Genomic DNA, 15588 nt, shown 5'->3' on the forward strand with positions numbered 1-15588 from the left:
CCAACTAGGGAACACTATTGTCATACATGTGTATTGGACGTAGTTAATATTTGAGTTTGTTTCATGAATGGATCAATGATTGAGCATAATGGGCCAGGGATAACTTTCTTTAGCGTTGATATTTTGAAAGACATAGTTGCTTGTTGATATGCTTGACTATTGATGTTTCCATGTCAAATTATAGACTATTTCTTTGAATCATTCAAGTTCAAATGTCCATGCTACAAAGAAAAGAATATATGATGAATATGTTCGGTAGCATTCCACATCAAAAATTTTGTTTTTATCATCTCCAACGTATCTGTAATTTTTTATTGTTCCAAGCTATTATATTATCAATCTTGGATGTTTTATATATATTTACACAACTTTATATCATTTTTTGGGACTAACCTACTAACTTAGTGCCCAGTGCCAGTTGCTGTTTTTTGCTTGTTTTTTACTTTGCAGAATATCAGTACCAGACGAAGTCCAAATGCCATGAAACTTTTTGGAGATTTTTTCTGGCGATAAGAGAACCTGGAAGCTTCTGGAGGCCACGAGAAGATGGAGAAGTGGCCCACTAGGCACCAGGGCGTGCCAGGGGCCTCTAGCGCGCCCTGGTGGGTAGTGGGGCCCATAGCCCTCCGTTTGACCTACCTCCGCCTCTATAAATACTCTAAAATCCCAAAACCCTCAGGAGAGTCCACGAAATACTTTTTCCGCCATCGCAAGTTCCAGAACCACGAGATCCAATCTAGAGGCCTTTTTCGGCACTCTGCCAGAGTGGGAAATGATCACGGAGGGGTTATTCATCATCCTTGCTACCCCTCCGATGATGCGTGAGTAGTTTACCACAGACCTACGGGTCAGTAGTTAGTAGCTAGATGGCTTCTTCTCTCTTTTTGATCTTCAATGCAATGTTTTCCTCGGTGTTCTTGGAGATCTATTTGATGTAATGACTTTTTGCGGTGTGTTTGTTGGGGTCCGATGAATTGTGAGTTTATGATCAGATCTATCCATGAATATTATTTGGGTTTTCTTCAAACTCTTTTATGCATGATTATTATAGCTTCGTATTTCTTCTCTGATTTATTGGTTTGGTTTGGCCAACTAGATTGATTTATCTTGCCATGGGAAGAGGTGCTTCGTAATGGGTTCAATCTTGCGGTGCTCAATCCCAGTGACAGAAAGGGACATGGCACGTATGTATCATTGCTATTAAGGGTAAAAAGAAGGGGCTTATTCATACGTGAGTTTATCTTGTCTACATCATGTCATCTTGCTTAAAGCATTACTCCGTTTTTCCATGAACTTAATACACTAGATGCATGCTGGATAGCAGTCGATGTGTAGAGTAATAGTAGTACATGCAGGTAGGAGTCGGTCTACTAATCTTGGACATGATGCCTATATACATGATCATTGCCTTGGATATCGTCATAATTATTTGTTTTTCTGTTAATTGCCCAACAGTAATTTGTTTACCCACCGTATTTTCTCGAGAGAAGCCTCTAGTGAGATCTATCTATTTTCTATCATATATTAAAACCAAAAATACCTTGCTGCAATTTTCTTTCATTTATTTTATTTTGTATTTTAGTTAGATCTATCTATCAAAACCTATATAATTTAATCTTGCTCATAACCGTTGAGGGATTGACAACCCCTCTGCGCGTTGGGTTGCAAGTATTTGTTGTTTGCGTGCAGGTGTTATTTACATAGTGTTGCTTGGTTCTCCTACTGTATTGATAACCTTGGTTTCATAACTGAGGGAAATACTTATCTCTACTGTACTGCATCATCCTATCCTCTTCGGGGAAATCCCAACGCAACTCACAAGTAGCATGCTTCACTTATATTTAGTGGTATTTTGTAGAAAGAATTAAACTCTCATGCTTCACTTATATCTATTTATAGAGTCAACAGGAATTTGTCATTCACATGGTTAGTCATAAAGTCCTACATAAAACTTGTAGATCACTTAATATGATATGTTTGATTCCCCGCATTAGTTTTACGATATTAAGATGGTAATATGTGGGCGTACTAGTGGATGATTGTGGTTTAGTAAGAATATCGATGTTAAGGTTTGTGATTCCCGAAGCATGCACGTATAGCTCTAGTTTTGCGATGAAGTTGGAGCATAATTTATCCTTGATTGAAATCATTTGTGCTACTATAATCAGGGGCATGCGATGGTAAACTCCTACCAACCTCCCTAGGGGCATGCGAGTAGTACTTTGCTTCGAGGGCTAATAGGCTTTCACAATAAGCATGTGAGTTTTTTATGACTAATGTGAGTCCATGGATTATACGCACTCTTACCTTTCCGCAATTTGCTAGCCTCTTCAGAACCGAGAATTTCCCATTCTCACCTAAAGAGTTGGTGCATACTTCGTCGGTCCATTCAAATCCCGTGATATGATATGCTCTATCACACATAAGCCTCTTTATATCTTCCTCAAAACAGCCACCATACCTACCTATTATGGCATTTCCATAGCCATTCCGAGATATATTGCCATGTAAATTCCATCGTTCCATTTTTATGACACGCAAATTCATTGTCATATTGCTTTGCATGATCATATAGCTGACATAGTATTTGTGGCTCAGCCACCATTCATCTTTTTTTCAAATGTTACGCTAGATCATTGCACATCCTGGTACACTGTCGGGGGCATTCATATAGAGTCATATCGTTCTAGATATCGAGTTGTAATATTGAGTTGTAAGTAAATAAAAGTGTGATGATCATCATTATTAGAGCATTGTTCCAGTGAGGAAAAGATGATGGAGACTATGATTTCCCCACAAGTTGGGATGAGTATCTAGGCAAAAAAAAAGAGCCCAAAAAGGAGAAAAGAAAAAGGAAAAGGAAAAAATGAGAGAAAAATTTAGAAGGGGCAATGTTACTATCCTTTTACCGCACCTGTGCTTCAGAGTAGCACCATATTTTTCATAAAAAGAGTCTCCTATGTTGTCACTTTCATATACTAGTGGGAATTTTCCATTATAGAACTTGGTTTGTATATTCCGATGATGGGCTTCCTCAAATGCCCGAGGTCTTCATGAGCAAGCGAGTTGGATGCACACCCACTTAGTTTTCGTTGAGCTTTCATGCACTTATAGCTCTTAGTGCATCCCTTGCCTGGCAATCCTGACTCACATTGATATCAATTGATGGGCATCTCCATAGCCCGTTGATCCGCCTAGTTGATGCGAGACTTTCTCCCTTTTTGACTTCTCCTTATTGATCCCTACTACATCATTATATTCCATATATAGTGCCATGTCCATGGCTCATGCTCATGTATAGCGTGGGAGTTGAAAATGCTGAAGCGCGTTAGAAGTACGAGTCAATTGCTTGGTTTGACACCGGGTGCTCATGATTTATACTTTATGCTAGGAAGACTAAGCATGATAGGCTATACAATTTAGTAGGGATAGCGTTATTTAGCATTCTTTATTTTGAAGGGCATGATTGTTTGTTAGTATGCATATGTATTGATGTCCTTATGTCAAATGATAGACTATTGCCTTGAATCACTTGTATCTTAATACTCATGCCATGATTAGATTATATGGTCAAGATTATGCTAGGTAGCATTCCACATAAAAATTTATCTTTTTATCATTTACCTACTCGAGGACGAGCAGGAATTAAGCTTGCGGATGCTGATATGTCTCTGTCGTATCTATAATTTTTTATTGTTTCATGCCAATACTCTACAACTTTCATATACTTTTGACAACATTTTATATTATTTTTGGGACTAACATATTGATCCAGTGCCCAATGCCAGTTCCTGTTTTTTTGCATGTGTTTTTGTTTTGTATAAAATCCATATCAAACGAAATCCAAACGCGATAAAATTTTATGGAGATTTATTTTGGAATATATGTGATTTTTGGGAAGAAGAATCAATGCAAGACGGTGCCCGAGGTGGCCACAAGGTAACAGGGTGCGGCCGGGGGGGGTAGGTCGCACCGTGTTGCCTTGTGACTCCCTCGTAAGTCGGTGGTAGACCTTCTTTTGCTGCAAGAAAGATAATTTTTGGATAAAAAATCCCTCAAAATTTCAGCCCAATCAGAGTTACAGATCTCCGGGAATATGAAAAACGGTGAAGGGGTCCGAAAATAGAGGCAAAATAGAAGAGAAATAGAGAGAGAGAGAGAGAGAGAGAGAGAGAGAGAGAGTGAGAGAGAGAGATCCAATCTCGGAGGAGCTCTTGCCCTCCTGGAGCCATGGCAGCCATGGACCAGAGGGAAAACTCTCCACTCATCTAGGGGGGAGGCCAAGGAATAAGAAGAAGGATGGGTCTCTCTCTCCCTCTCTCCCCGTGGCGCTGGAACACCGCCGGGGCAATCATCATGACGACGATCTACACCAGCAACTTCGCCACCGTCATCACCAACTCTCTCCCCCTCTATCCAACGGTGTAACCTCTCTATTCCTGTTGTAATATCTACTTAAACATGGTGCTTTGTGCTATATATTATTACCCAATGATGTGTGTCCATCCTATGATGTTTGAGTAGATTTGTTTTATCCTATGGGTTGATTGATGATCGTGATTGGTTTGAGTTGTATGTTTTATTTTGGTGTTGTCCTATTTGTGTCTTCCGTGTCGCGCACACGTAGGGGATTCCCGTTGTAGGGTGTTGCAATATGTTCATGATTCGCTTATAGTGGGTTGCGAGAGTGACAAAAGCTTAAAACCGAGTAAGGGGCTTGTTGCGTATGGGACTAAAGAGGACTTGTTACTTAATGCTATGGTTGGGTGTTACATTAATGATCTTTAGTAGTTGTGGATGCTTGCTAGAGTTCCAATCATAAGTGCATATGATCCAAGTACGGAAAGTATGTTAGCTCATGGCTCTCCCTCATATAAAATTGCAATAATGATTACCAATCTAGATATCAATTACCTAAGGACAAATCCTTCTCTCGTGCTACAAAAAGCTTTCTACTAAACAACTAACTTTTATTATCTTACAAATTACTCCTAGTTTTACTCTTGCTAACTACTTCTAGTTTTATTCTTGCAAACTTATCCTTACACCTACAAAGTAGTTTTATTCTTGTTCTTGGTAAAGCAAACGTTAAGTGTGCATAGATTTGTATCGGTGGTCAATAAAACTTGAATAGAATATAAATTCTACCTTTAGCTCCTCGTTGGGTTCGACACTCTTATTTTTTGGGTTATCGCATCACCACTTACGCGGCTACATTCACACCAATAGATTTATCTAAAATATTCCATTCTATTCTAAACTACTAACAAGGGTAAAAATGAAAATAAAAAGGTAGATAAAATAGAGAGGCGACACTTGAGTAATAAGAGCATTCTCGAGGGATTTGGAGTCATCACTACCGTTCCGATCTACGTCGCATGTGCAAATGCATAGTTCTAGGTTGGATACCAAAGCCACTTATCATGTTTGTTTATGTGGGCAGAGCCGGATATGTATAGGTTCATACATGTAGCAGCCCCGTATCACATTCGCCACCACCGTTCATCCCCACTCTGATTACCGAACAGTGATCGATTAAGGGTTTCCCCATGGATGCAGCCAAAGTCGGTCTCCATTTGTCCCCTATTGCAATGATCGCTGAAGGAGGGAGATAAGCACCATCACTACCGACCTTCTCAACCCAGCATCACACCAATAGTAATTACCTTTCGTCCAAAGCCGGCAAATGTTGGATGGTCGACTTCATCCAACATCGAGAAGATCATTAACATAAACATGTAGAAGAGAATCTCATATCTTGCGTAGGTGTTCGATTCTAATACATAGTACTAGAGTTCATCTTATTTCCCGAGAACTAATGGAATTACTCAAACATGAAGATGAAATACATAGAGGGTAGGGATGAGTTACACGCCAACGTGATGTTAGATATGGAGATAGGCGTGATGGTGTTGATGGAGATGGCACCGGCCCTCCGGCTGACGCGGGATGTTTGCGAAACCTCCTCCTTTCTTATTCATTGTCTTGACCCTTCCTCTATGGTGGATTTGCAGCAATAGAGGTGTGCCGACAGGAGATGAGACTTGTGGGTGATGATTGAGATGATGATCCCGACAGCTAGGGTTGGAGGTCATCTTACAGGAGGCATCGTCGGGCCTCCTCCATTGATGTGGCTCCTCCTTCATCAAAGGGCTCTAGGGGAGCCAAATTCTCTCCTAAATCATCTCTTGTCCTCCAAGGATCGTGTACGAACAAACCAGAACAAAATCGGAGCAAAATCAAAGTAGTTATGGTGGTGTTTTCGAGCTGTCTCGAGCGGTACAACCGTTGTATCCTGCGTCGTTGAACGTTGTGGACTACTTCAATAAACTGCCCGCCATTTCTACATACGGACTCCGATTTTGATGTTGTTGGGCTCGTTGGAATCGCATGAATGACGCCAATGCACCTTTGGTATTAGATCTTCATTTTGAGCACTTATAAAAAAGTCATTTTTGACTTCCAAAATGCCACCCCAACTTAGTCCTCTTTGATGTGCCAAGTCCAGGAACATGTGAACATACATACAAAGACCAATAAAACAAAGAAAAACTAAAACTTGTGCAACGAAAGTGGTAAAACGAGCAAACGTCATAAACTAAGCATTGTGAATATGAGAAAGTGCTAGATGGATATGATATAAGGGATTTAGGCACTAAGATATGCTCTAAAAAGTGTGCATAAAATCCACTCATCATTTAGTTAGTTTCTCAGTGCTAAATACATGCAAAACCTTGTTTGGATGGAAAAATAGACAAAATAGGTCCTGACTAAGTCTCAGTTGACTCGAATGAGACTTGACTAAGTCTTGGTCATCTTAGTCAGGATGATGTCATCCGAATATAGTCTTGCCCATTTTATTTCCTCATTCAGACTGGTTTTTGCTCTTGTTATTGGATTGGCCGTGCTACGATCTTTGTCTTCTGTTGCTTTTTGTTTTGGGCCAGCGATTTTTGACTGCATTGTGGTTTTTCGAGGTGCTCCTCCTCCTGGTGGTGCACTGGCTAGACACCTAGGATAATAGCGTAACTTTAGCTTTTCCTACGATTTTCTTAACGTTTAATTTTTTGTTGATTTTTTTTTCAGTTTTTCTATTTCATTTTCCCTTTTCCCGTTCAATGTGTTTTTTCTTTATTTCATTTTCAGTTACATGTTCATTAAAAAGTAAATGGAAGCATTTGTTTACATTTGTCATGATGCTTTAGAAATAGTGTTCGGGCATTTGTGTGTCAAGCTACGCATGTGCATTTCTAGTTGGAGGAATTTGTACCCCTTGTAGTTGTGTATCATGTTACCGTGCAGTTGCAATCGAGCTACGATGTGTGTAGTCGAAGGTCGGGTTGGACATGCAATTGCCGCACAAGTTTTTTTTAAACCACTGTGATGAAAAACATCCCGAACCCTAGGTGGATCCTCATCTTAGGATGTAGCTTTCACACGCTCATTCCCCTCTCATCTTACTAGTTGGAAGCACTTGTACCCCTTACAATCGTGTGTCATGTTAACCGTGCAGTTGCCGGTCACGTGTGGACATGAAACTGTTGCAAAAGTTCTTGTAAAAAAACTATGATGAAAAACATTCGCCTCGTGGCGTTAAGCCCTTTGGAGGGTTCGGATAGAGATGCTATGAAGAGGGAGAACCGAAAAATAGACTCCATCTCTTTCTAGATTTTCTTTTTCAACGTTGTTATGTCTGGCAATTCTAGAATTTTCTTACAAACTACAGTGAAAAGAAACTGGTCCTCAGCTTAGGCTGGTCATAATGGAAGTATCATAAGCGGTATCATGCATGTCAACTAGACTTTTTAAATGATGCGGCACACAATTAAATGAGGAAAGAGATGATGTGGTATCATATTAAATATTATACTACTTTGTGTCATGCATGACAATTAATAAGTCAACCTAAAGTACTAACTTGTGATACTCCCTCCGTTCCTAAATATAAGTTTTTTTAGACATTTCAAATGGAATACAATATATGAATGTATGTAGACATATTTTAGAGTGTAGATTCACTCATTTTGCTCCGTATGTAGCCATTTGGTGGAATCTCTAGAAAGACTTATATTTAGAACGGAGGGGGTACTATGCATTACGAAACTAATATCATACACTAGTACGTATCATATGCATGATACTAGTATATGATACTTCATATTACTGCCAGCCTTACATGCAAATTTCAACAATAGCCCATGTGTGCCCAGACGCAGGACCGACCCCTCAAAAGTATTGTTGCAGATTAATGTTCAAACACAGCCTTGATTTTGGTTCGGAAAATAAATAAATAAATAAGATACAACGACCACTCGATCAAAATTTATTTCTTCACAAGCTATCCTACCCAGCAAAGACACCCTACTTCCATTCCGTTCCGTATGTGCAGCTATATATGCGTAGCCAATCCGTGATACTTCAAGCCCCATTTTCGACGCCGGGCTAGAAGCAATGGCAGACGCAGGGACGGAGAGTTCGCCGAGATCTCAGCCCAAACCATCCGACCAAGAAGGGCAAGCCAGTGGAGAGACGAAGCAAGGAGGGTGGATCACCCTCCCCTTCATAGCCGGTTCGTGATCTCTCTGTCTCTCCCTCTCTTCCCCGCACAATTAATTAATTCTCATACTGAGGTGGAGAAAAACATGCGTCCTGCACATGCGTGTGTTTTGTGTGAGCATGCATGCAGGGAGCATGGTTGGGCTGGGGCTGGCCATCAACGGCACCACCAGCAACCTGCAGATTTACCTCATCAAGGAGTACCACGTGGAGAGCATCGACGCGGCGCAGATCGCCAACATCGTCCGCGGCTCGCTCAACTTCCTCCCCGTCGCCGGAGCCATCCTCTCCGACTCCTACTTGGGTTGCTTCCCGGTCATCCTCGCCGGCGCGGCCATCAATGTTCTGGTGCGTACATCCACCTGCTTCCTCTGTTCAAAGCTTCTTGTTTGATATCATTTTGTCCAGGGTTTTTTCTTAGAAAAAAATCATTTTGTCCAGGTGATTTATCTCATTGTGTTCAAATGACTGACTTGGCTAGCTTATTTCTATTATAACATGCCTAAAAAGTAGCTTCGGAAGTATTTAGACAATCTAAGCTAAGAACTCAAAAAATGATCAGATTTAGACTATAAACTCATTTATGTTATCATTGAGGCGAAAAACGCAGGAGGGAAACAAATCATCCACGTGGCTGCTAGGTCAGCATATCTTGGACCACTCGCACTAGGTTCATGTTTATGCTTTTTTTACAAGTTGACATGTGCAGACACAAAATAGCTCGTAGCGGCCGAGCTACTTTGGGCGGTTGCTCGCATGAGGCCCAACCAGGCCCGCGCGGGAAGGGAACGGGCTGTTTGGTTGCCTGATTTTTCTGTTGGGTCTGCATAGCACGAAACTTAAAGCACCTCTGAGCCTGGCTCATTGGAAACGCTCAGATCGGTAGTTTCTCGCGAGCCAGGCCGAGCCGAGCGCAAGCGAGTGGGCCCTCGCACGAGCGGAGACGCGAGGGATGCGAGGTGATAAAGTGAGGTCTTCTTCAACCTCAAGTAAGCTTCTATCTAATCTCCTCCCTCTAATTTACACAACGGTGCTTCGGTTTGAGGTGAGCTCTACACGAAAAAGATGCATCTCGATGCTACGATTCCATTCAGGCGATCGGTTCGTAGTTTCGTCGGCCGTAAGTTCTTAATCTCGTGTTTCTGTTTGGGGCTATTCTGAATGAATTTTGTCAGATTCGTCGCGCACAATCAATATGAAATTTCCTTTGACCAGCAGCATAATCTCGCAGTTCCTCACAACATTCGTGTTGTAAGTTTTTGGTTTCGACGATCGTAGCTTCATCTCTCTTTGAACAGCAGCCTACTGCACTTCCGCCGCCATGTCGAGCTCCTCTGTCCTCTGCTCAGAGCCCTCCTATTCGTCCCTCTCGACGCCAACGCCCTTCCCTTTGATCTCCTTGCCCATGTCCTACTACACTAGAGTCTTTTCCGATGTCGCTCATCTCGGCCTACTCTCTGTCGTCCTCCTACTGCACTGACGGTGCAATGGCGCGTACACTGCTTTCTTGTGTCCTCTGCCTCCGTGCACACTGCAGTTCGCCGCACCGCCGATGGGGTCGATCATCTTGGCCTCCTCTCTCTCGCCCTACTACACTGGAGTCGTTTCCGGCGTCGATCATCTCGGCCTCCTCTCTCGTCCACTGCACTGACGCTGCAATGGCGCGAGCATTGCATTCTCCTCATTTGTCCACTGTCTTTGCGCGAGCACCGCAACTAGTTCACCAACGGTGTCGCTAGCCGTGCCGCCGACGGGGTCGCTCGTCCACGACTCCATGCTTGTCATGTCGGACATGGCGCCACGGCCACTATCCACCGTAGTCGCCATGGTCCAGCGCACATTGTACTTCTTCTCCCCTTCCCTCTGCTAGCTCTTAACCCTGTCTACTAAGTGAAGTGCTACCTCTTAATCATACCTCATGCGTGCAACCAAACACCGAGTTCATGTGCCGCTTGGGCCAATGCAGGCAACCAAAAAAAATGCACTTGCGTATTACCTAACGCAGGGACCCTAGATGCAGGCAACCAAACAACTCGCAGATGTCGCATATGAGGCTGTTTTTTCAGAGACGGGCTGGGTTGAGATGTGTATGCAACGCAACTACTATTCACTACGGCAACCAAACACGCCCTTTGTGTCTGCATATATCATCTTTGAAAATGCGAGGTGGTTTGTTTGTAAAGCGGGTTATATAATGTGTTCTGATGAGAAATGAAACTTAAGCTTTGGAACAGCTTAACTTTCATTTCTCATGGTTTGAAGACACGGTTTGAAAGCTCAACTTTCATTTTTTGCAAACGAACAAATTTGGTTGAGCGAGGTTTTTCATAATTTACGCAATGCCAATATGGATGGGATTACTTGCGTAAAATCACCCCTCCTGTTTATAAAAGAAATATAGATATAGATTATTGTTTGATGTGCAACACACATAATTAAAGCTTGAAATAAATCAATACCAATAGACATTATAGACTTATAGTTGTCATGTCTCACTCTCTCCCGAAAACAACCACACGTAATTATACAAACATGACCACTTGACACTGATGCAATGACGTTGACAACTAACAATAACCATTATGTTTCTGACAAACAACGGCGATGGGTATGCTCCTATCATTTCCAACAACCGATGATTTGTTACCAGCAAGACCATTTCAATCCAACACTAGCTAGTAGTACGATGGATCACATGCACCGTTGGATTGCATCATCTTTAGTACGATCGGTCAAAAACAATTGGTACGGATTTCATCATGTGGCTCACAGTGGTGTCATATCAGAATCAGACTTCAAACCATGGTATGCACATCAGTTTCGTTCTACATAGAACACTTCTCGAGCATTACCATTTATAGTGGATATCATATGGAGACAAAGTTTCGATAGAAACCGATGAAAACCATGTGAAAGTGATATTTGAAGTTTTTTTAAAAAAAATCCAGGATGTTAAGAGTGTGAAGTTCTATTAGCATGAAAAATTCCCAAACGCATTGCCATTAACACGGTATGAAAAAAAATCAACATTGAGTAGCGTCGAACAGTAAACATCGATATTCATTGTTGAAGTTGCTCTTTTCATAGCTCGTAAATGGTAATGTGTTTGAACGTAAAATTTCACATGGCAATAAAACATCATCCTCTCAACATCCCAAATTTTCTTCAAATTTTTTCGAAACTTTCAAACATGTTCCACGAATTTTTCTGTGAAGCTCGGTTTCCATGTAATATTCTCTCTTGAACATCCCCGCAAAAAAATGTTTATATTCAATTAATGCTTGTTTGAGAGCAACTAATTACCTGCCCATCCAATGTCAATTTCCAGTCCTTCGTACTGTTCACTCTCTCAGCGGCACTGCCGTCCCTGCGGCCGCCGCACTGCCCGGCGCCGTCCGCCGCGTGCCAGCGCGGAACGGCCGGGCAGCTCGCCGTGCTGTACGCCGCTGTGTCCCTTCTAGCCATCGGCACCGGCGGGACGCGTTTCAACGTGGCCACCATGGGCGCGGACCAGTTCGGCGGCGCGCGCGACCAGGACACCTTCTTCAACTGGTACTTTGTCTTCCTCTACGCTTCCTTCCTGATCGGCGACACGGCCATCGTCTACATCCAGGACGGCGTATCCTGGGCCCTGGGCTTCGCCGTCTGCCTCGCCGCGACGGCGTTCAGCCTAGTCCTGTTTCTCCTCGGCACGCGGTACTACCGGATGCCCGCGGCGAAGGGCAGCCCATACTCCGAGCTGGCCCGCGTCGTCGTGGCCGCCGTGCGCAAGGCTCCCGTCCATGTCGGCGCGCTAGGTCCCGTGTGGTACTACGTGGGAGACAATGCCGTCGCGGACTCGGCCGGCGAGGGCGCTCCAAGTAAACGACTAAGGTCGGTGCCATTCCCATATTCCAATTTATGGAAGAAGGATGAGCGCTGGTACGTGCTGACACCCGTGTTCATGCCGTCTTGCTTGCAGCTTTCTTAATCGTGCCGCCATGATCACCACCACCGACGACCCCATGGATGATGCGTCCGGTGGCCGTCGTGCAAGCGGCTGGCGGCTGTGCAGGGTGCAGCAAGTGGAGGATCTCAAGTCCCTGCTCGGCGTCTTCCCGCTGTGGTCATCTGGTATAATGCTCAGCGTGTCCATCGGGGTGGTGATCGGCATGATCATCCTGCAGGCTCTCGCCATGGACCGCTCCCTCGGACCGCGCTTCAAGATCCCAGCAGGGTCCATCACCGTCTGCTCGCTCGTGGCCTTCATCGCCGTCACCCCGGTCCTTGACCGTGCCGTCTTCCCGCTCTGGCGCAGGATCACCGGCATGCCGCCGTCCCCGCTGCAGCGCGTGGGGCTCGGCCACGTCGTGAACATTGCGGGCATGGTGGTCGCAGCTCTGGTGGAGCGCCGAAGGTTGAGCGTCGTGCGCGCGCACGACGGCGCCGATGCGGCGGCCGGCTGGGTCACCCCCATGTCCGTACTGTGGCTCCTGCTTCCTCTTGGTGTCGTGGGGATCGGGGAGGCCCTCCACTTCCCAGGAAACATGGCCTTCTACTATCTGGAGTTCCCCAAGACGTTGCGGAGCTTGGCGACGGCCATGGCGCCGCTGCTCATCGCCATGGGGTTCTACCTCAGCACGGTGTTCGTCGACGTGGTGAGACGGGTCACGGCGTGGCTGCCGGGGAACGTAAACCATGCGAGGCTGGACAACGTGTACTGGACAGTGGCTGTGGCAGTGACTCTGAACTTTGGCTATTTCCTCATTTGTGCCAGCCGATATAAGTATCAAAACCAATCGACCACCGTGGTGATGTAAATACGGATTTGTAGGTTGAGTCTTGAACTGTTATTTTCATGATGAGGTGCCTGATTTCCTTTTTCTTTTGAGAAATTATGAGGGCTTTTTCTTTGAGAAATTATGAGGTGTCTAGTTAGATTTGGTTTGTCTTCTTCTTGTCTTAGCCTGATGGCCTTTGTTTGTGGCGAAATACTGAATATCCATTTCTGAACTCGAGCTTATCTGATTTTTTTTCTTTTTGCATGGAAGATGTTTTGAGTGCCTGAAGTCCGTTTCAATTTTCAGCTCGTTCAGATATTTGTGTAGCTCTCAGTAAAAAAAAAGTGTTAGAGCATCTTCAACAGGCGTGCAACGCGCGGCAGGCTAAAAAAGCGTTTACATCGTCGGAATCGCGAGTTTTTGTGCGCCGCGGAGCGCTGGCTCCAGCGACCGCTGCAAAATATAGCGCGCACGAGCCGCTCCAGCAGACGCGCTAAACTGCAGCGCGCGCGAGCAGCCGGCGCTTGCCATATGTTGCATTTTGGAGACAATATAGTGATATTTCAAACATCAAAACAAGACATGGCATAGTTAAAAATCACCCAAACAAGTTCAAAATCATGCCACATCACATCATCATCCAACCAAGTTCAAAATCATGCAACCAAGTTCGTGACATAAAAGTTCACACAAATAAATGGCACATCAACAATCATGCCTCATCATCCTCATCTTCGTCCTCTTCCTCCGTTTCTTCATCCTCCGAAGACGATTCTTCTTCCTCCACTTCATTGTGTCGCGCCGCATCATCATGGGAAGCTCGGAAGGCGTTGGCAAGATCTTCAACGGCATCATGCGAAGGTATGTGAGACACACCGGAAGACATGCGTCCACCCATGTCACCCGGAGGTGCTCCCATGCCTCCCATGAGAGACGCAAAACTCAAGCCTCCCATGGTACATCTGAAGCCACTCATGCCTCCCATGGCCCCCATGGTATCTCCGAAGCCACCCATGCCTCCCATGCCGTCCATGGTAGCTCTGAAGCCACCAATGCCTCCCATGCCCTCCATGCCTCCCATGCCAACCATGGCTCTTTTTTGGACCAAGACTTCTTCACGGGCAAGATTGACGTACTCCTTTTGCTTCTCATCAAGGGTAGATGTGTCTATGAAGAACAAGTACTTCTCTCATTCCAACAATCTAGTCTGCTCCTCCATGGCCACCTTCTTCTCCTCCAATGCCATCCTCCTCTCCTCGGCCGCCACCCTCCTCTCCTCGGCCGCCAACCTCCTCTCCTCGGCCGCGCCATCTTGGTTCCTTGCCATCTTCCTCACCTTGTTCGCTTCCTTTCTTGCGTTGACAATGGCTTCCATAGCATTTTTTAGCTCGTCATCTCCCTTCCTCTTCTTCCTTTTTTTTCGCGTCTTTCTTGCCTTCATTTGGTCTTTTTGGCTTGGAGTAGGCAACCGAGTTTGGTGTATGGCTTCTCTTGCCGTCATCACTTTATGCCTCCTCCTCATCATCATCCAAATCAATAGTTCGCTTGCGTTTGTTGCTCTCATCATCGACACCATCACGGGGCTTCCGTTTCTCATCATCCTTCAGCTCTTCATAGCAATGAGGCAAGGTAAATGGTCTTCCTTTCTTGATCTTCCCTTTCTTGGTCTTCTTCTCCTCTCCTTGAAATAAGTTTTGTGCAATAGTGAGCTACAAACAAAAGAACAAGTTAGCACTTGAAACACCAAGAAGAAGCATGATGAACATGGAAGAATCATGAAAGAAATGGCACTTACCCTATCTCTATCATTAGTGCCACTTGGGTTCAACGTGTCAACCGCCTTAAGTGCGGCCGCCCACCTTTGACAATCTCGGTTGATTGTCGACCACCGGGAGCGAAGAGATCTTCCCGAGTGGTCAATTCCACTTTTGTTGTGTAGATCAAAGTGCTCCTTCATCCGGAGCCAATATGCATCTCTACTTTGATCCCCTCTAACGGCGGGATCCCTCGACACTTGCAATCAAGTATTGCATAGCAAGATGTCTTCGTCCATGGTGTAGTTGCCCCCTCTTCCTTTCGGTGCATCGACGATGTCCTCATCATCCTCGTCCACCTCAAACTCATGATCATCGAAATGCATCTCATTGGTTTGAGACCAACGAGAATTGTTGGAGCCAACACCCATAGTTGACATATATGTCTCATCATTGAAACTACAAAGTATATACAACAAACCAAATAAGCTAACCATATGTATGCATTAAAAAAAAAA

The 15588-nt window shown here is 44.4% G+C and overlaps 1 protein-coding gene across 1 annotated transcript; it reads left to right on the top strand.

Annotated features, from left to right (window-relative positions):
• Positions 1-8374: 8374 nt before the first annotated feature.
• Positions 8375-13543, top strand: LOC123120505 (protein NRT1/ PTR FAMILY 2.3). The gene is made up of 4 exons (XM_044540515.1): positions 8375-8569; positions 8687-8904; positions 11885-12429; positions 12518-13543. Exons 1-4 carry the CDS (start codon positions 8452-8454, stop codon positions 13353-13355), a joined length of 1719 nt encoding a protein of 572 aa, XP_044396450.1. The 5' UTR covers positions 8375-8451; the 3' UTR covers positions 13356-13543.
• The last annotated feature ends 2045 nt before the right edge of the window (positions 13544-15588 follow it).

This window comes from Triticum aestivum, chromosome 5D, assembly GCF_018294505.1.
Source record: "Triticum aestivum cultivar Chinese Spring chromosome 5D, IWGSC CS RefSeq v2.1, whole genome shotgun sequence".
Lineage (NCBI taxonomy): Eukaryota > Viridiplantae > Streptophyta > Magnoliopsida > Poales > Poaceae > Triticum > Triticum aestivum.